The sequence below is a fragment of the Humulus lupulus genome, chromosome 1 (assembly GCF_963169125.1).
Source record: "Humulus lupulus chromosome 1, drHumLupu1.1, whole genome shotgun sequence".
In the NCBI taxonomy this organism is placed as follows: Eukaryota; Viridiplantae; Streptophyta; class Magnoliopsida; order Rosales; family Cannabaceae; genus Humulus; species Humulus lupulus.
In genome coordinates this window covers 198584098-198609085 of record NC_084793.1, presented here as the reverse complement: position 1 = coordinate 198609085, position 24988 = coordinate 198584098, and the positions used below count along the sequence as shown (strand labels likewise).

General features: G+C 38.9%; 2 protein-coding genes across 2 annotated transcripts; both read left to right on the top strand.

Moving 5' to 3' along the window:
- The first annotated feature begins 3943 nt into the window (after nt 1–3943).
- LOC133802286 (uncharacterized) lies at nt 3944–5476 on the top strand. Its single transcript, XM_062240567.1, has 2 exons — nt 3944–4124; nt 5118–5476. The coding sequence occupies exon 2, from the start codon at nt 5134–5136 to the stop codon at nt 5338–5340; it is 207 nt and encodes a 68-aa protein (XP_062096551.1). The 5' UTR covers nt 3944–4124; nt 5118–5133; the 3' UTR covers nt 5341–5476.
- Nucleotides 5477–22129: 16653 nt separating this feature from the next.
- On the top strand, nt 22130–22864 carry LOC133826690 (uncharacterized). The gene has a single exon (XM_062258807.1). The coding sequence runs from the start codon at nt 22130–22132 to the stop codon at nt 22862–22864; it is 735 nt and encodes a 244-aa protein (XP_062114791.1).
- Nucleotides 22865–24988: the final 2124 nt, after the last annotated feature.

Sequence of the window (24988 nt, the reverse complement as noted above, 5' to 3'; positions counted from 1 at the left end):
AGAGTAAAGTCATATATTCCCAACAATCAAAATCTCTAATCCAATTACTTTCATTTTGTGTTTTGCATAATCAACAATGAGGAAAATTGGTTCATCTACTACAACCTTCAAATCATTGTTTCAAGATTTGGTTCAATTTCAGTTAGTTTCGGGGATGTCAACTCCCAAACCATTTGAGTAAGAGCAACAAGTTGTGGTTGAATTATCGGAGCGATCAATAGCATAACTGTTGGGGCAGTGACTAGGAGTATTGCAGCTTCAGTTTGTGGTGCTGGAGAGATTACTGGTGCAATGGGCCCTACAACATTAGACCCATTGCCTTCTCGAAGCTGGTCAAGGACATCTCACAAGTCACGTCCCTAATTTCCAAGTCTTGCAAAGACACTTCTTCCCTTAGGCTGCACCCCAACATTTTGGCTTTCTACTCGAGGAGCACTAGGGGTGGTCTACCTAGAAAAATTGCTGGCTCGTGCTACCTTGGTGGGAAAAATGGTTCCTCAGGCTACACATTATCCCTAGAAAGGATGTTTTAAGGCCGAGGTTACCTTGGCGGAACAAACTGTCCTTTTTTATGCCCATCATTATGACGATCTTCATATTATTGATTGTTGTGGGGTTGGTAGGAGCGACTATCCCCTTCATCATCATCATCGTAACAATCCCGGTAGGATGTTTGATAGCTAATACTTGCTTCTTGGTCATTTCTCTGCCTATTTCTTCTTGGAGGATGACCGTGATTGCACCCAGTTGAATGATTATGTTGAGGTTGTTGGCCTCAATTCTGACTCGCTGGTCGTTTGTTCCTTGGTTGTCGAAACTACTGACCAAGTCCTAGGTTTTGTTGATTAGGAGGTTGCCCTCCTCTTGAGGAAGCTCGCCCTGGTTTCCCATCAGCAAGCCTTCCAACTCCAGACACTTGCCTACCACAACCTTGACCTTGGTCACGATTGGGTAACACTTGTTCATCTTGGTGAAGTTGACGTTGCACTCCTGGTTGAGCTCCCTTGTCCGAGTGATGACTTTGAGTTTGCACAGGGGGAACCACTTGGTCTTGGAATCTCGATGGTCGAGCAAGTTCTGGGGCTCGACCAGCTGGTCGTTGAGCCTCAGCATTTTCTCGGTCAGTGTTCTCACGTTGAAGGTTCATTGGTCGAGGTCTTGCAACTTGAGTTTTCTGCAAGACGGCTTCTAGCAGCCTTGTTGCATCCATATTACGATGATCAGCCTCTTCTTGACAAGCTTCAAGGGCTCACTGCCGGTTATCCATCCAAGACTGAAAGTCTTGTCTCTACTTGTTCAAGGCTTTAGATACAGCTTCTTAGGCTTCTCCCTGGTTCTCATGCATGGCAACAAACTGGTCCTGCATTTGTCCCATGAGTTCTTTCAGTTGTTTAATATGGGGGTTGAGGTCTTCCCTTAAGTCAATGTGGGGCTCATCAAGCCCAAATGCTCCTCGTGGAGGAAGGTCTCCAGGTGGAGGAACCTATTGACTAGGGTGTAGTGGAGCAATTTGACTGGTCGAAGGGCAGTGATATGGTCCAGTGGTACGGTTTCCCCCTGTAGTTCCTGGCTTTTGCTTCTAGTAGTGATAGCCATTGATTTAGAAAGATCTAGTAGATTATGATCTTGGATTTTAGCTCTCAATGATAGCTCCAAAATGTTGAGCAACGTTTTGCTCAACGACATTGAGTCAATATGAATGATAGTAAATAATTTGAAGAGCTAAAATCGAGTAAAACAACACAAGGAATTTATAGTGGTTCGTGCCCAAGAGTTGGTAACGACCTACGTCCACTTGCACTTTTATTAATCAAGAAGGTCTGAGACTCAAGATCAAGAAGAACAAGATTCAAGTGAGTTTCCAAACCTTGAGATAAAATACAATCTATAGGGATTTTGTATGTAAAGTGCACTTAAGAAAACAATGACTATGAGAGGTCTCAATTTATAGAGTCTCTTAATGGCCCTACACGTGTAATGTGAGATTATTACAACTGATTCCACATTCAAAATAATAGAAAAAATACATTAAAATATCAGTTACATAAATATCTTATGATATTTCATAATATCTCGTGAAATTCGGATCATTTGGCTTTAATGACTTGTCGATCGAGTAAGTCTCCCTTCAAGCAACTTCATAAGGTGACTAAGCCTTCACTAGCATCCTTCCCTTCGAGGAGCAAGCTTCGTGGGCCCTCAATCCTCTATAAGGCAGACAACTACCTTCATGCTGATGAAGTCTACTCAAGCAACTGACTCATCTCGACCAGCTCTTGAGATTTTTCATGTCAATTACTACCACGTGTCCTCTTCAAATGTCACGTCACCGTGTCCAATTTTTGGTTAAACACTCTCCAATTTTCATAGCCCCATATGAGAATTGAGTGTAATTACTAATTACTATTGATTTTAAATAATATTTATTACATAAATTATTTTTGTGTATAATTACTAACTGTTTTACCAAACATGACAATAGGAATTCATAAGTAATTACCACTTAACATCCAAACACCATTGTATTTTCAAATATAGTGTAATTACTCAGATATGTAATTACTACCCTAGTAATTACATAGTTGTTTCCAAACACGCATTTGTTTTTTCTTATGAATGAGAACTATTAGAGTAGTATTAAATATGAGATATGTCAACATTATTATTTAATAAGAAAAGAGTTGCATTAGTAGAGTCATGTCCCAAAATATCCCAATTTTTCTAATAAAAAAATTATGCATTAAAAGTATCTAATGGTTCCTTCAAATAATAATAATAATAATAATACCCAAATTTTTTCAAAAGTTACACTTTAATACCAATTTTATTTTTTTGTGGTAATAATACATTAAACTATAATTTTGGTGCAACCGTTATTATTCATCGTTAACTGGTCGTTAAGTATCCACGTGACACATTTTTATACTCGTAAATTTAGGTATTAAAGTAAAACTTTATAAATAATTTGGGTATTATCGCCGTCAATATCCCTAAATTCTTTAAATACTATAAAATCATTTTAAATGTTAAAGAATCAAAAAATTATTAGAAACTAATTAATAAAACTAAAATTTGTAAATTCAAAACAACTCAAATTAAAATTGAAACTCAAAATCATCCAAAAATTCATATCATTAATTAGTTTTTAATAATATTTTAGATTTTTTAAAATATATAATGGTTTTTATAATATTTAAAGAATTTAGTCTAAAATCATCTTAAAATGCATATGTGTCACGTGGATACTTAATGAACAATTAACGATGAGTACTAATAGTTGCACTAAAATTGTAGATTTAGGTATTATCTTAAAAAAAATTAGGTATTGAAGTGTAACTTTTGAAAAGATTTGAGTATTATTATCGCTAATTAGACTAATAAAATGTGTCACATAGGTACTTAACGGACAGTTAACTGTGAGTACCAACGGTTGTACCAAAATTATAGATTTATGTATTATTACTACCAAAAAAAGATTTTGGTATTAAAGTGTAACTTTTGAAAAAAAATTAGTTATTATCGCCGCCAATATCCGTACTACTACTACACCTCTACTTTATGGGTGTTTCCACGGTACACTTCTACTTTTGGGTTTATGATGCAACATCTTTCTGTTTTCAGTATTTGAATGATTTTTTTGTTTAATATTTTTGTTACGATTGTATATATTATAATTATTTAATATATTATGTAAATTTTTAAAAAAATTAAAATAATTTATAATGTCGAAAATAAATTTAAATATATTATTTTTCAAGTATATTAAAAAAAATTATATGTGCAGTATATTATTTAAATTTGGTCACCAATTTTTTTTTTTAAATTTACAAGATGCAATCTACTCGACCTTAACAAAAAAATTGCGTCCAAAATCATGGTTTTCTCAAAACGAAAATGTGAGGGCACACCCAATTATATAGATGTGTATTGTAGAATTTCCCAGTTTTATTTCAATGAAACGCAGCACACCAAACTAACTATACATCCTCTCCATCTCTCTTCGCGCTTCCCTGTCTGTCTCTATTCTCTCTTTAATGCTATCTCTGCGCGTTAGGGTTTGCTGATCTCATTCTGCCATAATTGGAATACGGGTTGAGCTTCACTTAATCAGGATTTTCAGCCTTGTAAGCTCTCATTGATATGATTTTTCCTCAATTATGTGCATTTCTCCCCCATTTTGTTGAGTTTAGGGTTTCGTATTGCGTTCGAGTTCTCTTTTCTGCCTGCAACACAGCATATTGAACAGAAATTTTTTTCTTCTACAATTATTAATTTCTATGTTGTTTCTTATTGATTTCTCAATCACTTGGATCATATGGTTGCTACCCCAATGTTATTATATTGTCAGCCTAAATGACAGGGGCAATTAATTCGTTCGATAAGCACCTTCCGGTGTTATTACTCTTATGATTCTGGGCCGAAACTTCATAGACTACTAGAGGATCTTTTGTATCCACGTTGATAGAGAGCATGCCTGGAATCTGTGCTTGTAATGCTCTCGATGGAATTTTCTGTTAATACATTCAGTGTATTGACGATATGTCTAGTACTCTCTTGATTGTTTTAGGTTTATTGTGCATCAGTTACTCATTTTACTTCCAGCCTTGTATTCGTAGTCAAGGTTTTATTCAACTCTGTTTATTTAAAGGTCCTTATATAATCCGGATTTCCTTCATATAGTTTATTATCTGGTGGGTCTTGGTGAATTCACTCCTTTGGGATTGATTTCCGTTGTAGATGTTTCATTGCTAAGAGAACTCTGTAAGTTAAGGGATTGCTTTGTTATTTGTGAATATTAGAGAACACAAAAACTTCTTCTCAGTACTAATTTGATTCTTCTGTAAGTTGATCAGGAACTAACTTAAATGATTAACCGGATTGATAAATTCTGACCATCTATTAGTATACACATCATGCATACCTATATATTATATAAAGAACTCTAAAAAATATGGGTTAGCTCTTAAACTATTATGATCTCTTAATTTAAGTGCAATTATGAATTTCCTGTTATATTCTCTAGTATCTGTTTCTGTTATGTATACTACTACTGCTGTCCTTTTTCCTGCCCGTAACAGATCCATGATACATTTTTATTTGCTTATTTTGGGTCACAGAATCAGAAGAAGCTTGATGGCTGGACTTTCGGGATTTGGGAGCCTTGCACCTAAGACCAAGAACTTTGTAGTTGCCGGTGGATTGACATCGTTCGTCTTTGGGGTATATTTCTACACCATGAGGGCCGTGGGAGGAACAGATGAGCTGCAAGTGGCCATAGATAAGTTTGAGGGTCAAAAGAACAAGAAAGAGGCTGAACCAAGTTTGCCATCTAAAGTTTAATTACATGTTTACTTGTATTCTGTTTTGTTGTCTAAAGCGAGATAAGTTTTTCTTGTTACTCTTTTCCTACAATAAGTTCTTGCTGGATTAATATTTCTTCATTAAATATCAACACTATAGAAATTTATTTTACTTACATGCCGAATACATATTAATTTTACCCTTTGCTTTGTTTACTTTCGCTTCTGAATATTGGTGGTTGTTACAGTTTGGCGCTCTGTGGGCTTATAACCAAGAGGTCAACTTAAACTTGCCAGAAAGCAGTCTTGGAAGCTTTCTGTAAAGAAAAATTCCAAACACAAATCATTTTTAACAGGTTTAGACTATAGATGGTCTTTTTATGAGGATTTGGCAGTAATTGAAGCAATATTATTACTCCACTAGTGGAATTACTTTTTTATAGCATAAGAAATAAAGTCTTGGAAAAACTGTCACAAAATTTAGCTGAGAAAAACTCAGAGACTAGCGAGGATGCAAACTTGTTCCATAATCTTTTACGAATGTGTTTAGGTGTGAAATTGTCAATTATTGGAAGGCTTGTGCCAGAAAAAAAAAATAATTAAAGTAAAATTTGTGAAAAATAATAAATAAAGAACACAGAAAAAAATAATTAAAGTACAATTTGTGAAAAATAATAAATAAATAACACAAATAATTTATAGTAGTTCAACTATAAAAATGTTTTTAACTGTAGAGAAAAGTAATTACATATTAAGAGTGTTGTTGGAGAATTAGAATTCATGTTCCCTTTATAAATGCACTTATTTGAATTTATGTTATAAAAATATTAATATAATTATACATGGAATATTCTAAAATAATTTTGCTGACTCATCCATGACACATGTCTAAACTAAAAAATAATACCGCGCTCTTGATAATAATATAGTGATTTTTCCAAAATAAAATTAAAATATTATAATAAGTATTGATTAATTTGTTTAAACAAACATATGTCATATGTTTCTAACCAAACTATTTATGATATATAAAGGAGGATATAAATATATGTTAGACTCATATATGGACATAAATTTTTATGTAATTAGACCAATTTAATTTCAAATAACAATATATGTAATTGACTAAAATTGGATATACACTTATTTTAAATTTGTATAAGTTGGAGATCTTTTTGGGAATATATAATTTGAAGGAAATTCTACTCTGCACAAGAAAGTTGAAAGTGGCCAAGAAATACAATAACTATTGCAATACGAAATATGTGATACAATTTTTTTTTTTTTTAAATATCATTATACCCAAACTTCCTATCAAAATTAGAGGATTGAATCTTTTCTTACATAGAGAAAAAAATTATATTGTAACTCACATTTAGACATACTTTTCTAATCAATTAAAAACGAAAAAAAAAAAAATTCTATTATTGTAATGAATTGGAAATAATTTTAATGAATACATATCACATTCTACAATTAATTATTAAGAGATTGAAACCAAACTCAAATAATAGATAGGGGATAAAATTATCTTTTCATATTCATATATAGGCATAACTATTTTATGCAATCTGGAATATTTTTATTAAAAAAAAAAAAGTACAATGTAAAGACGTGACAAAACTATTGATTGATATACCAACATTCACTTTTAACTTGGGTAGGATGTTCAAATGTGTAGAAAAAAGTTCATATGGCTGGAAAGAAATAAAATAACAATAATTTTATTATAAGATGTGATGTAAATAATTAATATAAATGTCACTCAAATGAAATTTCTTATGGAAGGTCACATATTTTACACTCATATATATGTACACTGTTAGTGAAGCCCAAGAGGTTGGCCCAATTACGTTAGAGCCCAAAGGAGTGCAAGAACATATGAGAAGCTGGGAAAAGGGTTCGGCCCAGGATGCTGAAGAAGCTGTGTTCGCTTAAGAGGCACACAACGCAGAGGCAGGAGACCCGAGCAACAGCAAAGCATGGGAGAACCAAGCGTGTGCCAAAAGGGAGTGTGCGAAGCCTTGCTGGATGAGGGAGTACGTGATGAGGCTGGGAAGTTGAGAGTATGTGAGGTCATGTAACTAATTTCAGTTAATTTGTATTTGGCTAGAGAGTATATATTGTTTGGCTAATGAAAATACTGGGTTATGTTGAATGAAATAGCAATTTGATTGCCTTGGAGATTTTCTCTGTCTCGAAGAGAGCTTGACACTAACACTGGTGCTTTCATTGCTTTCTTCCTCCTTCATTATGAAGAACGAAGAGATTGTAGCACTTTTGCAGGCTTTGGACCTCAAATGGGAACAACGTTCTGAGTCCCAACTGGAGCATCTCAAGTCTTTGCTGGATGAACGTTTGGCTCAATTGTCATCACCATCATCGCCGAGCATGGGTGGGGAGGCAAGTGCCATTCATGAGCATGTGCCGCATGAGTAGGGAAGGCAATTTGATGCTGATTTCGCCTCCTGTGAATTGAATTCGATTATCAAAACTTTGCGGGTTAAGGTTCCACGTTTTGATGGTCAGAATGTTGATGATTGGATTTACAAGATCAACAAATTTTTTGATCTGCACAGAGTTGCCCCAGCTACGTGACTTGCTGCAGTCGCCTTTCACTTGGATGGAGCTCCGTCAACTTGGTTCCAATGGATGGAAAAGGGAGGCTCAATTACAGACTGGGACTCATTCATTTCGGCATTGCAACTACGATTTGGGGCCTCAATCTATGATGATCCTCTGGGCAGGATTTCGAAGCTCACTCAAACGGGTCGTGTTTCTCAGTTCCGGGTGGCATTCAAATCCCTCATGTTGCGCATTTCAGGTGTGGCCGATTCTATGTTCTTGAATTTTTTTTATATGGGGACTCAAGTCGGACATTCGACGGGAATTGTTGCTGGCCAAACCAATCGATTTGGTGGACGCTATGGCAAAGGCTCAGTTATTTGAGGATCAGAATGAGGATTTAGTAAGTCAACAAAAATCGGAGGGCCACTGCTCGAGTTGGTCAACGAGGGCCGTGACGGCTACCCCATTCACTCCGCCAGCTGCCTTTACTGCTTCTAAACATGGTTACACTTCTCCCACCATTACAAATCAGCCACCAATAACTCAGGCAGGTATCGCCCCTCTTCCTATAAAAAAATTGAATTCCGCTGAAATGAAAGACCGTCACGAGAATGGCCTCTGTTATACTTGTGATGAGAAATTCAGTTATGGTCATAAGTGCAAGAATAGGATGCTGATTATGTGTGTTCAAGAGGATGAGCTTGAGACAGGAATTGAAACAGACGGACAAGACTTCGACACCGCAGAAGAGGAAGTGAGTCTCAATTCACTTTCGAATTCGATGAACCCCAGAATTTTTCGTATTACTGCCAAACACGGCAAAGAGTCCTTGGAGGTGCTAGTAGATACGGGCAGCAACAACAATTTTATCCAGGAGGCCTTGGTTTATCAACTACAGCAGTTTTCAAAGGAGACCAAGTGATTCAAAGTCTATATGGGTAATGGGCATTTCCTTTTGTGTTCGAAGATTTGTAAAGGAGTCGAACTAGTTTTGCAGGGACACAAGTTTGTTGTGGATCTTTATGTGTTGCCGATTTCTGGTCTAGAGGTGGTTCTCGGAATGCAATGGTTGCAGACTTTAGGTCCATGTATTCATGATCATAAAGAACTCACTATGGAGTTTTCATGGAAAGGTAGTGTGGTGAAGTTAAAAGGATCGACTGATGTTTCGGCACATCAGCTCTCTTACGCTCAATTTAATGCCCTATTGCAAGAAGGTGACGTGAAGATGTTGTACCATTTGTCTGCTGTTTTGGAAGACCAAGGCACGACCGTGGCTGCCTTACCTGATTTAGAGGCACATTTTCCAGCACCGGGCAAGGTTATTCTCACTCAATATGCCGACATTTTTACTGAACCCAAGGAGCTGCCTCCTTACCGAAGTGTGGACCATCGCATCTTCTTACAACCGGGTTCACCTCCTGTGAACGTAAGGCCTTATCGGTACCCGCATTTTCAAAAAGACGTCATTGAGAAGTTGGTGCAAGAAATGATGGAAATAGGATTTATCCGACAAAGCACCAGCCCATACTCATCTCCGGTTTTTCTTGTTAAGAAGAAGGATGGCACGTGGCGATTTTGCGTGGATTATAGAGCTCTTAACGGAATTACAGTCAAAGATCGTTTTCCTATTCTGACTATTGATGAGTTGCTAGACGAATTGGGCAGTGCTGAGGTGTTTTCTAAATTGGATTTGAGGGCTGGCTATCATCAAATTCGTATGGATAGACGAGATGTTCACAAGACAGCTTTCCGTACTCACAAGGGACACTATGAATTTGTGGTCATGCCATTCGGAATCACTAACGCCCCATCCACATTTCAGGCAGCTATGAACCAGGTTTTTCACCCATTTTTGCGTCATTTCGTCATTGTTTTCTTCGATGACATTCTCAAATATAGCAGCAATGAGGAGGAGCATGTTACTCATTTAAAACAGGTACTGCAGTTGCTAAGGGAACACACCTTCTTTGCTAAACTCAGCAAGTGCCAATTTTTTCAGCGGACTATTGAGTATTTGGGCAATATAGTTTCCTCCAACGGAGTACAGGCCGATCCTTTGAAGGTAGCAGCCATGGTCAATTGGCCGATTCCACAAACTCTTAAACAGTTGAGGGGTTTTCTCGGCCTTACGGGGTATTATCGTTGTTTTGTGGCTCACTATGCCACTATTACAGCGCCACTTACTGAGTTACTGTAATACCCCGGATTCCCTAATATGGTTTAATAGCTGGATTAGTAGGACGGGAGGGCCATAACTGTTTAATTATGCCATTAAATGAATTCATGTATGTTTATATGAATTATATTATAATATGATGTTAAATGCATGCATGTGGGTCCACATTTGTTTACAGGGGTGTTTTGGTAATTTGGCCCGTTGAGGGCATAATTGTATATATTTGTTTGCATGTCAATGATATATTGTGAGGCCACATTATAATGTGGATTGATTCGAGTTGTTCGGCATGAGACGATCTTTAAGTATAATTTATCGGTTTGGTCATAACAGGCTTAAGCTCGGGGCTCGGGGTGAGTCTCGGGGTGTTTTTAATGATTAGGGCGTTACCGGGAATTATAGGGTAACAGGATGTGAATTATTGGTGTTTGAGATTGTTGAGGTTAGCGGGAATTGGAGAGCGTTAATTATAATTAACGGTATAGGTTCGAAAGTACCAATTTTGCCCTTGGGAAGGTTTTAGAAACTTTTAATGACTTAGGGGAATTTAGGTCATTTGGTTGGATGTATATGACCTTTAGATGGCTGTAGAAAAACAGAGCAAAAACAGGGTTTTCCTTTTTCATCCCGTACATCATTTCCTTCCATTTCTCCTTTGGAGTTTTTGAGCTCAAAGTGGGGTTTCAAGCTAGGAAATCAAGGGGCTGGGTTTGTAGACTTGGTTCAGCTATTGAAGGAGGTCTAATCTCATATTTGATGTGAGTTTTAGCCACTGGTTTCTGGTTGTACTCTGTTTTAGCTTTGCGTTTTTAGTTTGTAACTCTCTTGATGGATAGTTGAATTGATGGAAGTTTAATTGATGTTTAACTTGGGTTTTGATGAGGGTTTGATATAGATGATGTTTGGGGGTTGGATTGAGTGTTTGGAGGAGGTTTGGAACTTGTTTGAAGGTTTGGTTCCAAGGGAAAACGCAGGGGATGTCGAGCTGGTGTATGCTGGTCTTTGGTTGTTTTACGTAATGAGCTGCGACATGGCTATGGTGAGCCGCGGCCCATGGTGCTTGACAAGAAAAGGCCACCTCTGTCTGAGGGGCACGCCGCGGCGCAGCTAGGGAGGGCCGCGACCCTTAGGGCAATTTTGGCTAGAATTGTGTTTTCAGCTTGGGGATTCAAGCCTTAGGCCTCGAGATCGATTCTACTACCCGGTTTAGTGGGATTCGATGTCTCGGAGGCTAGGTTTTGGTTTGGGAACCCTTTGTTATCATTTTCATTGATGAATCCTATATTTTGGTTATGACCAGGTGACCGTCAAGGAATTAAAAGATTGATCGTTCTCAGGGGTCGTTCTTATAATAATTTTCACTCGAACCAGAGGTAAGAAAACAATGTATGAATACAGTTGCACCCTGTATATGTATATGACATGCATGGTTTGTTATTGAAGCATGTTGGTTGATATATGTGGACATGGATTGCATATTAAATGCTAGTGAATGTTGATTGCTTGTTTATGGCACTGACTAGTCAGGAACACTGACCCAAGAGTCAGAAATGGCAGAGCGTTATGAACGTCGGGCCAAATGAAGATTAGATCTAATCGATATCATCATTGAATGGCTCTATGGCATTAATGCTGGACCGACCCTAAAGTCGATGAACTTATAAGCGCTTGGCTAGTCTAAGACTAGTACTCAAAGCCAGGGCATAAGGCCCCGGTGACTATTGTCACATGGCTAGAGAACGACATTCCAAGGTTATGACTCTATCGTCATGAGGAAGGTTATGTTGGTGACCATTCACCATACACCTATCCTGATTAAACTTATGAAAGGATCACTTATCAGTTAAGCCCTGGTGACCCTATCGTCACATGGAAAAAGGGAGTTGTACCTACTTTTGTGACTTTTGCTACTGTCACCTATCTGTTTTGGACTGTTAGTCCTTAATGATTATTATGGTTGTGCGCCTTGATTTTCCAACGGGCTATTAGCGAGCTGAGATATGGCCTAATTATATCTCAGCCACGTGGATCCCCCGTGACCGGAGCTGCTGTCGTCAGGTCCTACCTCGTTAGCTCGGGTATCCAAAAGGTTCACCAAGACTACTCAAGGACCGAGTCAGATCTGTGAAGGCCGCAGGTCGAGGAGGCATCCAGCTCGTGCCACGAGCTAGAGTTGGAAGCTATGACCTTTTGTAAAGTCAACCAAGCAAGGTAAACGTGCATATATCAGACATCACGTGTCTGATATATTCCTGACTTATCATGAATGTGCATATTCAGGCATGAACGCGCATATTCAGGCACCCACAACTGGGTTGGGCCGTGTGGCCCATTATCCCCCTTACCTATTGATTAGACCACACTTCATGTGTCAGGTTTTAGGAATTAATCATGAATGTCACAGAAGTGATATGATAGATAAGAAGGTCACGGGATGACCCCCCTTACCAACCCCCAAGTTCCCTCTCCTATAAATATGGAGACCCTGGGAGTTGCAAAGGGTTGGATTCTATTGTATAAGGACATACCCTGTAAAAGAATACCAGGATATAGCAATAATATTGACTGGTGGAGTAGAAGGATTTTAACCTTTGAACCACCTAAAAAAAACATATTTCGTGTCACCAGTCCATAAGAAGATCATTCATCTATTTCGGTTCATCGTTAAGCACTAATCCCTTCCTCTTATTTTCTTAATTACCTGTTGGCGAAGAACCGCGTCAACAATGGTCATTGTTGATATTATATCATGCTTTATTGTGTTTTCTTGCTGGGCCTTGGCTCATGGGTGCTATGTGGTGCAGGTAAAGGGAAAGAGAAGCTCACCTAACCTTGTGTGGAGAGCTTAGGTGGTGTTGTGTACATATTTGGCCGCTTGACCACCACGGCCAAGGAGTTCTCAGAGGGACTAGGGGTTTACCCTATTTTTGCCGCTTAGATCGGCGGGGATTGTAAATTTGAAACAATAGCGACCATTTTGTATTGTAAACAACTTGTAAACATTTTGAATGGCTCATGAGCAGTTTATTTACTTAATGAAATGTATCCTTTCCTTTTTAATGGTTTTTCACCTTTACCTATTGATTAGCGGGTCTCGGGTAGCGGGTCAAATTTCCAGTTCACTGTTCACCGTAACTATTCTGGGGTAACCAGGGCGTTACAACTTGGTATCAGAGCAATGCCAAGGTTAAGGTCCCTGTAGATTGGCTGGATATGTACACACATCACTGAAGTCAAGCTCGACTCATGGTTTGGTAACTATTTAAGTGGCTATATGTATAATTGTTTAAATGTGGTATATATGCTTTACCTGTGTGCATGAGACACCATGTTGAACCTGTGCCTTGAAATATTATATCTTCAGCGAATGTGTGCTAATTAGTATTGAGATTGCTGGAACTTGCTTATTAGTGTAGTTGTTTATGGGTTATTATGTGATACATGTTGTGTGCTAAATGTTATAAACATGTATCTGCTCATATATGTATATGACTGTGGAATGTGATAGTTGTCTGTTTGTTCTTGGACCGTAAGGCGGCAAGAGGTTTAGTTATTACTACCTGACTGGCCGTATTGATTATCGTTTCAGTAAGGTATTAGTGACAGAATGAACCCAGGGTAGACATACATGTCACCTGGCCAGAGTGATCCAGGCCAGAATAATAATAGCCAAGGTCAAGAGAATGACCAATCCCAGATTCCACAGCCAGCACCTGCAAACTGGCAGCAGTTGTTTGAGGAATTGCAGGCAACATTGTTAAAATAAGGAGAGGAGCTTCATCTCCTAAGACAGCAGCAAGTGCCTGTAGTGGCCAGTGTTGCAGAGGCACCTTCTGTGTTGGTGCCAGTTACTGGGCAGCTGCCTGAGGTAGGAAACAAATGGGAACCTCTTTATGAACGGTTCAGGAAGCAACAACCTCCTGTATTTGAGGGCAGTGCAGATTCTGCCAAGACAGAACAATGGATGAGCATGATTACCATTATTCTTGACTTTATGAGGGTAGCTGGTAGTGAGAGGGTAGCCTGTGCTACCTATATGTTTCAGGATGATGCTCGAATTTGGTGGGAAGTGATTGCCCAGACCAAGAATGTTAATACCCTGAGCTGGGAGGAGTTTCAAACCTTGTTTAATGAAAAGTATTACAATGATGCTATCAGGGAAGCTAAAGCTGATGAATTCATTAGGCTACTTCAGGGAAGCTTATCAGTTACCGAGTATGCCTTAAAGTTTGACCGTTTGGCAAAGTTTGCCAAGGAGTTGGTGACCACTGATGGGACCAGGAGAGAGCGTTTCTTGCAGGGGCTACATCCCAGGTTAGCCCGTGATGTACGTATCACCACTGTGGCAGGAGTTACTACTTATGCACAGGTGGTGGAGAAGGCACTCACAGCTGAGAGTGCAGAGATCAAGATCTAGCGTGACAGTGCAGCCATAAAGGATTTCAGGAGGCCAGGTCCTCCATTTGTGGGTTCTAGTAGGGGTGGAGGCCCTAGTGATTAGAAGAGGAAGGTTCCTGACACCTTCCCAGTTCCAGGTCCTGACAGACGGCCCCGTGGTATCTCTATGGGTCGTCCTAGTGGTAATGAAGCCTGGAGGTCTTATCCTGAGTGCCCTAGATGCAAGAGGCATCACTAGGGAGAGTGTAAGGCAAGGGCCTGCTTCTCATGTGGAGCAGTGGGTCATCTTAAAAAGGATTGCCCTAAGGCAAGAAAAGAAGAACCCAGGAAGGCAGATAGCTCGGCCCCAGCTCGAGTGTTTGCATTGACTCAAGCAGAAGCTGAGGCTTCTCCCTCAGTTGTTACAGGTCAGCTTCTTAGTGTTGGAACCGCTTATAATGTATTGATTGATTCTGGTGCTACACATTCTTTTGTTGCTAGTAGTGTTATTGATAGGTTGTGTAGACCTTGTGATTTCTATGCTGTGGGGTTTGGTACTTTGCTACCCACTGGAGAGTTAGTGTTATCCATGAGATGGGTCAGATCTTTGCCAGTGACAGTAGAGGGCAGAGAGTTGTCAGTGGATCTGATAGAGTTGGTTATGACTGACTTCGATATGATACTGGGTATGGATTGGTTGGCAAAGTATGGGGCAACCATTGATTGCAGAAGGAAGATGGTCACCTTTGAGCCTGAAGGTGAGAATCCTTTTGTGTTTGTTGGTGTTGTGCATGGACCTCGCATACCATTGATTTATGTGTTGAGGGCTAGGGATTTATTGCAAGGAGGTTGCATTGGATTCTTAGCCAGTGTGGTTGATACCGCTCAGGTCGTGCCAGTGAGACCAGAGGATACTAGACTTGTCTGTGAGTTTCTGGATGTGTTTCTAGAAGATTTGCCAGGGTTGCCACCACACAGAGAGATTGAGTTCGTTATAGAACTGGCACCAGGGACGAAGCCAGTGTCTAGAGCACCATACAGAATGGCCCGAGCTGAGCTGAAAGAATTAAAAGTACAGTTGCAAGAGCTATTAGATTTGGGTTTTATTAGACCTAGTTTCTCACCTTGGGGTGCGCCAGTTCTATTTGTAAAGAAGAAGGATGGTTCTCTGAGAATGTGTATTGATTATAGAGAACTGAATAAGTTGACAATTAAGAACCAGTATCCTTTGCCAAGGATAGATGATTTGTTTGATCAGCTGCAAGGTAAGACGGTATTCTCTAAGATCGACCTTCGTTCTGGTTATCATCAGTTGAGGGTCAAGGAGGGGGACATACCGAAGACCGCTTTTCGTACCAGGTATGGGCATTATGAGTTCCTAGTTATGTCATTTGGATTAACTAATGCCCCTGCTGCTTTCATGGATATGATGAACAGAGTGTTCAAGGATTATTTAGACTAGTTTGTGATTGTCTTCATCGATGATATTCTGGTATATTCTCAGTCTGAGTCAGAGCATGAGCAGCATCTAAGGTTGGTTCTACAGAGATTGAGGGAGCATATATTGTTTGCAAAGTTCAAGAAGTGTGAGTTCTGGTTGTCTCATGTATCCTTTCTTGGGCACATTGTCAGTAAGGAGGGGATTAAAGTAGATCCAGCAAAGATTGAAGCGGTCAGAGATTGGCCAAGGCCAAAGAATGCTTCTGAGGTTAGAAGTTTCCTTGGATTGGTAGGGTATTATAGGCGTTTCGTGGAAGGGTTCTCAAAGATTGCTACTTCGTTGACTGAGCTGACACGAAAGAGTCAGAAGTTTGTGTGGTCAGATAAATGTGAGAACAGCTTCCAAGAACTGAAACAGAGGTTGATTACAGCTCCGATTCTGAGTCTTCCGACAGATCAGGAGAAGTTTGTGATATACTGTGATGCTTCTCATCAGGGTTTGGGCTGTGTTTTGATGCAATCAGAGAAGGTAATAGCTTATGCTTCTCGTCAGCTGAAGGAGTATGAAAAGAGGTATCCTACTCACGATTTAGAGTTTGCGGCGGTGGTTTTTGCTTTGAAGATATGGAGGCATTATCTCTATGGAGAGAAGTGTGAGATTTATACAGACCACAAGAGCCTGAAGTACTTCTTCCCCTAGAAAGACTTGAATATGAGACAAAGGCGTTGGTTGGAGGTAAAAGATTATGACTATGAGATTCTGTATCATCCAGGGAAAGCCAACGTGGTAGCTGATGCTTTAAGCCGGAAGGGTCCGGGACAGATTCATGGTATTAGGCTGATAGCCAGAGAGTTAGCTGATGATATGACCAGAGCTAGTATAGAGTTGCTGGTGGGCCAGTTGGCCAATATTACGCTACAGTCTACGCTGTTGGAGAAAATCAAAGAGGGTCAGTTGAGTGATCCACAGCTGATCAAGATTAGAGAGGATGTTCTGGCTGGAGCATCTAGACATTATACAGTGTCTGAGTCAGGTTTGTTGGGTACAAGGGGTGGATATGTGTTCCGTTAGACACTGCGTTGAGGCGAGAGATTCTGGATGAATCTCATACCACACCTTACTCTTTGCATCCAGGCACCACGAAGATGTATCAGGATGTGAGATCATTGTACTGGTGGCCAGGGATGAAGAGAGATGTAGTAGAGTACGTGGCTAAGTGCTTGACTTCTCAACAGGTCAAGGCTAAGCATCAGAGGCCGCCAGGGTTATTGCAGCCTCTGGATATCCCGGAGTGGAAGTGGGAAGACATCACGATGGATTTTGTGGTGGGCTTACCCAGGACTGTTGGTCAGCATGATTCTATTTGGGTGATAGTGGATCGCTACACCAAATCAGCTCACTTCTTGCCAGTGAGGACTACTTATACAGTTGACCAGTATGCAGATCTCTATGTGAGAGAGATCGTGCGCCTTCATGGGGCTCCTAGGTCGATCATGTCAGATCGGGACCCTACCTTTACTTCCAAGTTCTGGAAGAGTTTGCAGAAAACCATGGGTACACAATTAAAGTTCAGTACAGCTTATCATCCTCAGACAGATGGGCAATCTGAGAGGACGATCCAGATATTAGAAGACATGCTGCGGGCATGTGTGCTGGACTTTGGTGGATCATGGAGTAAGTATCTGCCTTTGATAGAGTTCTCCTATAATAACAGTTATCAGTCTACCATTGGAGTTGCACCTTATGAGATGTTGTATGGTAGGAAGTGTAGATCTCCCATTCATTGGGATGAGATAGGTGAAAGGAGATACTTAGGTCCTGAGGTAGTTCAGAGGACCAGTGAGGCTATTGACAAGATTAGAGCTCGGATGCTTACTTCTCAGAGTAGACAAAAGAGCTATGCAGATCCCAAACGCAGGAATGTGGAGTTCCAGGTAGGGGACTATGTTTTCCTTAGAGTCTCGACATGGAAAGGGGTGAGAAGGTTTGGGAAGAAAGGCAAGTTGAGTCCTAGGTTTGTAGGTCCATTTGAGATCCTGGAGAGGATTGGTCAAGTGGCTTACAGGCTAGCTTTACCTTCGGCCTTGTCGGCCGTGCATAATGTGTTCCATGTATCTGCTCTTCGGAGGTATGTATCTGATGAGAGTCATGTTTTGAGTTATGAAGATCTGGAGCTTGAGCTGAATCTCTCCTTTGAGGAGCAGCCTGTTCAGATACTTGACAAGAAAGATAAAGTCCTCAGGAATAAGACAATACCTTTGGTTAAGGTATTGTGGAGGAATAGCAAGGTCGAGGAGGCGACCGGGGAGCTGGAGTCAGATATGCGGAGTCAGTATCCCGAGCTGTTCAGGTAAATTTCGAGGACGAAATTTCTGTAAGGAGGGGATAGTTGTAATGCCCCAAATTCCCTAATATGGTTTAATGGCTGGATTAGTAGGCCGGGAGGGCCATAACTGTTTAATTATGCCATTAAATGAATTCATGCATGTTTATATGAATTATATTATAATATGATGTTAAATGCATGCATGTGGGTCCACATTTGTTTACAGGGGTGTTTTGGTAATTTGGCCCTTTGAGGGCATAATTGTATATATTTGTTTGCATGTCAATGATATATTGTGAGGCCACATTATAATGTGGATTGATTCGAGTTGTTCGGCATGAGACGATCTTTAAGTATAATTTATCGGTTTGGTCATAACAGGCTTAAGCTCGGGGCTCGGGGTGAGTCTCGGGGTGTTTTTAATGATTAGGGCGTTACCGGGAATTATGGGGTAACGGGATGTGAATTATTGGTGTTTGAGATTGTTGAGGTTAGCGGGAATTGGAGAGCATTAATTATAATTAACGGTATAGGTTCGAAAGTACCAATTTTTCCCTTGGGAAGGTTTTAGAAACTTTTAATGACTTAGGGGCATTTAGGTCATTTGGTTGGATGTATATGACCTTTAGATGGCCGTAGAAAAATAGAGCAAAAACAGGGTTTTCCTTTTTCATCCCATACATCATTTCCTTCCATTTCTCCTTTGGAGTTTTTGAGCTCAAAGTGGGGTTTCAAGCTAGGAAATCAAGGGGCTGGGTTTGTAGACTTGGTTCAGCTATTGAAGGAGGTCTAATCTCGGATTTGATGTGAGTTTTAGCCACTGGTTTCTGGTTGTACTCTGTTTTAGCTTTGAGTTTTTAGTTTGTAACTCTCTTGATAGATAGTTGAATTGATGGAAGTTTGATTGATGTTTAACTTGGGTTTTGATGAGGGTTTGATATAGATGATGTTTGGGGGTTGGATTGAGTGTTTGGAGGAGGTTTGGAACTTGTTTGAAGGTTTGGTTCCAAGGGAAAATGCAGGGGAAATCGAGCTGGTGCGTGCTGGTCTTTGGCTGTTTTGTGTAATGAGCCGCGACATGGCTATGGTGAGCCGCGGCCCATGGTGCTTGACAAGAAAAGGCCACCTCTGTCTGAGGGGCGCGCCGCGGCGCAGCTAGGGAGGGCCGCGGCCCTTAGGGCAATTTTGGCTAGAATTGTGTTTTTAGCTTGGGGATTCAAGCCTTAGGCCTCGGGATCGATCCTACTACCCGGCTTAGTGGGATTCGATGTCTCGGAGTTTAGGTTTTGGTTTGGGAACCCTTTGTTATCATTTTCATTGATGAATCCTATATTTTGGTTATGACCAGGTGACCGTCAAGGAATTAAAAGATTGATCGTTCTCAGGGGTCGTTCTTATAATAATTTTCACTCGAACCAGAGGTAAGAAAACAGTGTATGAATACAGTTGCACCCTGTATATGTATATGACATGCATGGTTTGTTATTGAAGCATGTTGGTTGATATATGTGGACATGGATTGCATATTAAATGCTAGTGAATGTTGATTACTTGTTTATGGCACTGACTAGTCAGGGACACTGACCCAAGAGTCAGAAATGGCAGAGCGTTATGAACGTCGGGCCAAATGAAGATTAGATCTAATTGATATCAGCATTGAATGGCTTTATGACATTAATGCTGGACCGACCCTATAGTCGATGAACTTATAAGCGCTTGGCTAGTCTAAGACTAATACTCAAAGCCAGGGCATAAGGCCTCGGTGACTGTTGTCACATGGCTAGGGAACGATGTTCCAAGGTTATGACTCTATGGTCATGAGGAAGGTTATGTTGGTGACCATTCACCATACACCTATCCAGATCAAACTTATGAAAGGATCACTTATCAGTTAAGCCCTGGTGACCCTATCGTCACATGGCAAAAGGGAGCTGTACCCACTTTTGTGACTTTTGCTACTGTCACCTATCTGTTTTGGACTGTTAGTCCTGAATGATTATTATGGTCATTGTTGATATTATATCATGCTTTATTGTGTTTTCTTGCTGGGCCTTGGCTCATGGGTGCTATGTGGTGCAGGTAAAGAGAAAGAGAAGCTCACCTAACCTTGTGTGGAGAGCTTAGGTGGTGTTGTGTACATATTTGGCGGCTTGACCACCACGGCCAAGGAGTTCTCAGAGGGACTAGGGGTTTACCCTATTTTTGCCGCTTAGGTCGGCGGGGATTGTAAATTTGAAACAATAGCGACCATTTTGTATTGTAAACAACTTGTAAACGTTTTGAATGGCTCATGAGCAGTTTATTTACTTAATGAAATGTATCCTTTCCTTTTTAATGGTTTTTCACCTTAACCTATTAATAACACTTAGATCACGTTTTTAACCAAAGGACTCGGGTAGTGGGTCAAATTTCCGGTTCACTGTTCACCGTAACTGTTCTGGGGTAACCAGGGCGTTACAGTTACTAAAGTGAGACAGCTTTGTATGGACTACACTAGCAGCCACGGCATTCACCCAGCTCAAGCAGGCTATGACCGACACCCCCGTTCTTAAGCTGCCAGATTTTTCCATAGTATTTATTTTGGAAACGGATGCATCCAATGTCGGCATAGGCGGGGTACTTATGCAGGATGGGCATCCCTTAGCCTATTTCAACAAGAAATTGGGCCCTCGCTTTGCGGGTGCTTCAGCCTATATCTGTGAAATGAGGGCCATTGTCGAAGCGGTTTCGAAGTTGCATCAATACTTGTTGGGGCGACATTTCATCATACGAACGGACCATAAAAGCCTCCGTGAGCTGCTTACACAGGTTATACAAACGCCGGAGTAGCAACAATTCATCAGAAAGTTGTTGGGTTTCCAATTTTCTATCGAATACAAGGCAGGAAAATATAATTGTGTGGCTGATGCTCTTTCCAGGCAACATGAAGGGTCACTCTCATCCTTGCACTTAGCCATTAGTGCTGGGCATTTTGATTTTCTAGAATAATTACGCCGAGAGAACATCACTTGTCTGGATCTTCGCCTATTCCATGAGCAATTACAGCAAGGGAATTTAGATGCTACTCAATACACGGTTAGAGAGGGATTGTTATATTACCACCAGAAATTATACATCAGCCAACACTCCAACTTAAAGCAACCATTGCTGCAAGAGTTTCATGCTTCTCCTTCGGGGGGACACGCAGGGGCAAACCGCAGATATCTCAGGCTGAGTTCCAATTTTTTTGGCAGGGTATGCGCAAAGATGTGCGCCAGTTTGTATTGGCATGTTTGGTTTGTCAAACGATCAAATATTCGCCAACCGCACCTTATGGGCTGCTTCAACCATTAGAGATTCCTGAGCGAGTGTGGGAAGATTTGGCTATGGACTTTATTGTGGGATTGCCTAATTCACATGGAGTGACCAATATCTTGGTGGTTTTGGATAGGTTCACAAAGTATGCCCATTTTGGAGCTCTCCCGAACCATTATTCCGCGATTAAAGTAGCTGATCTTTTTTCCAACATGGTGATTCGCCTTCATGGTATGCCTCGAACTATTGTCTCAGACAGAGACCCAATATTCACTAGTGCTTTTTGGAAGAAATTGTTTGAATTGATGGGTACGACATTGAAGATGAGCTCTTCTTACCACCCGCAAACAGATGGTCAAACCGAGGTCACCAATCGTTATCTTGAGCAGTATTTGCATGCCTTTACAGTCGAGCATCCTAAACAGTGGAGCAAATTCTTATCATGGGCGGAATACCATTAGAACACCAGCCATCACTCTGCTATTGGCATGACCCCTTTCCAGGCAGTTTATGGTCGTACTCCTTCGTCCATACCAGCGTACACTCGTGGTGCTACTACTATTCAGGGCGTGGAAGCTGATTTACTGACGCGGGATGAGATTCTTCACCATTTAAAGCACAACTTACAGTAGGCACAACAAAGGATGCAACAAGAGGCCAATAAAAAGTGCTGCGATATTGAATTCCGGGTCGGCGAGTTGGTGCTGGTCAAACTCCAACCTTACAGGCAAACTACTGTGGCCCACCGTCTCAATTCCAAGTTATGCCGTCGTTACTTTGGCCCCTTTGAAGTCCTAGCTCGTGCGGGTCCAGTCGCTTACACACTGAAGCTTCCTCAAGGGAGTCGTATTCATCCCACTTTCCATGTTTCTTTACTAAAACCATACCATCGCAGCCAGCCAATAACTTGTTGCCCGCTGCCAGAATTAAGCATTGCCAACAAACCTGTTATGGTTCCATTGGCCATTATCGCTACTCGGATTCACATGAGGACTAACAAGCCTACTCGGCAAGTACTGGTTCAGTGGTCTATAAGCTCGTCTGAAGATGCCACTTGGGAAGATTTTGACACGTTCGTTCAGATGTACAAGCTACCCAACCTTGCGGACAAGGTTTGTTTCGGGGAGGGGAGTAGTGTTAGTGAAGCCCAAGAGGTTGGCCCAATTACATTAGAGCCCAAAGGACTGCAAGAACATATGAGAAGCTGGGAAAAGGGTTCGGCCCAGGATGCTGAAGAAGCTGTGTTCGCTGAAGAGGCACACAACACAGAGGCAGGAGACCCGAGCAGAAGCAAAGGATGGGAGAACCGAGCGTGTGCCAACAGGGAGCGTGCGAAGCCTCGCTGGATGAGGGAGTACGTGATGAGGCTGGGAAGTTGAGAGTATGTGAGGTCATGTAACTAATATCAGTTAATTTGTATTTGGCTAGAGAGTATATATTGTTTGGCTGTTGAAAATACTGGGTTATGTTGAATGAAATAGCAATTTGATTGCTTTGGAGATTTGCTCTGTCTCGAAAAGAGCTTGACACTAACATACACATACTTTTTATGTAATTAGTGCGAAAACAATTTAATAAACATATAAAATATAAAAAAACTACAAAATGTAATTGTTAAAATAGTTTTATGTAATTTATAGTAGGCAGTGCCAAAATATAAATTAGTATTTTTTTAAAAGATGGGAAAATTAGAACAATTATTGGTAACTATATGAAAAAAAAAATGGATATAATATATACCATATATAAATTTTATTTTCAATAAACATATAAAATATGTAGAAGTGGGAGAAAATTAAAATTAAAAACTTACTTTTACTTCTTAAGCTACCAATAATTCTTTGTCAACTATTGGAAAAATGGCATTTTTGAATTTTAGATGAGAGAAGAATATATCAAAATTATATTAGGTTGAAAATGAAACAACTACTTTCTATACCTTAGTATATAATAGTTTGTAAAAAAAATGAAAACTTTTCAGTTACAGTTACAAGTCAATATTAGTTAAGTTATACTAATATATAATCTCATATAATTATATATTATATTAGTAGACTAATATTTAATATGATAGATCTCTTTATATAAAAAATGTGTAGATAATGAAAATTCTAGGTTTAACTCTATTTTTGTTGTTAACTTTAACATAATATTCTAGATATTTAACAAAATTTACATTTACAACTAATAAAAAATAAATATTTATTAATTATATTAATATAAATTCAAATATTATAAAATATCATTATTATAATAATATTTAATAAAAGACTACATATATAATAATTATAATAATATAAATTCAAATCCAAATGTTATAAAATACCATTATTATAATAATGTAATTAATAATATATAATACATCTAGATATTTAATAATTATATTAATATAAATTCAAATGTTATAAAATATTATTATAATAATCCTAATATTTTTACTAATTATAAAATATTATTATAATAATATTTAATATAAGACAATACTTATATTAATATAAATTTAAATATTATAAAATTTCATTATAACAATAATGCATAGTACATTATTTAAAAAAAAATTATCATATTATATATATAGATATATATTTAAAAAAATATAAACAATGTTTTGGTTTAATTTTCTTTTAATATGTTTATGTCATTCTTTTATATATAATATTTTTTATTTATTTAAAATTTATATGACAATGATACAAATTTCACTACAAGAAAAAACAGTATTCATAACACTTAAAAACTGCTAACCAGAAGTATTTATAACACTTCAAAATGTTAGCATAGCCCCTGTTATTAAAAATCCCGTCTTTTCTACAACAGTTTTCGAATGTTATATTCAATGTTATCTTAAAGTATTCAATAACACATTTTTAGCTGCTATCATATTAAAATAATAACATTTAGTTAGAGTAATTGGTTATAAATTTGAAGCTTAATCTTAAACTTTTTTCATAACACTTTTCAACTGTTATAATTGATTATTTTGATAGTGTTTTTAATTTGTTATATTATATAAATCATAACGTTTTCTTACACTTATAATATGTATCCAAAATATTCATAAATACCATATTAGAGGTCCAGTAATAAAATTTTGTTATTTTAGTCTAGATAATAGATTTTTAATTGTATTGTGTAAGGATAATTATAAGTTTTTTTAAAATTAAAAGGTTTTTATTATCGCATTTGGATAAAAAAAAAAAAATTAATCACAAAATGTAATATTAAATAGATTGATAAACCATAAGTATTACATTAAATAAGAACTAATTCAAATCTTAATTCTAACTTTAAGTTTGAAAGCATACATAATAAAGTTCTATAATCATGAACATCTTTTACTTAAAAAATGAATAACAAAAACATAGCAAGATACACAAAAAGTAAACCATGAATATTGCTCCATATTATTAGTATATTCATTGATCAAAACCAATCACAATCATAGATGCCTTCCGTGAACATTGGGTCATTTGTGATTCCTCATTTTATTATGTATCCTTGTT

Bases quoted from the DNA above. Each gene is read 5' to 3' on its own strand.
- LOC133826690 (XM_062258807.1), top strand. From the start codon at position 22,130: ATGCAACAAGAGGCCAATAAAAAGTGCTGCGATATTGAATTCCGGGTC.
- LOC133802286 (XM_062240567.1), top strand. From the start codon at position 5,134: ATGGCTGGACTTTCGGGATTTGGGAGCCTTGCACCTAAGACCAAGAAC.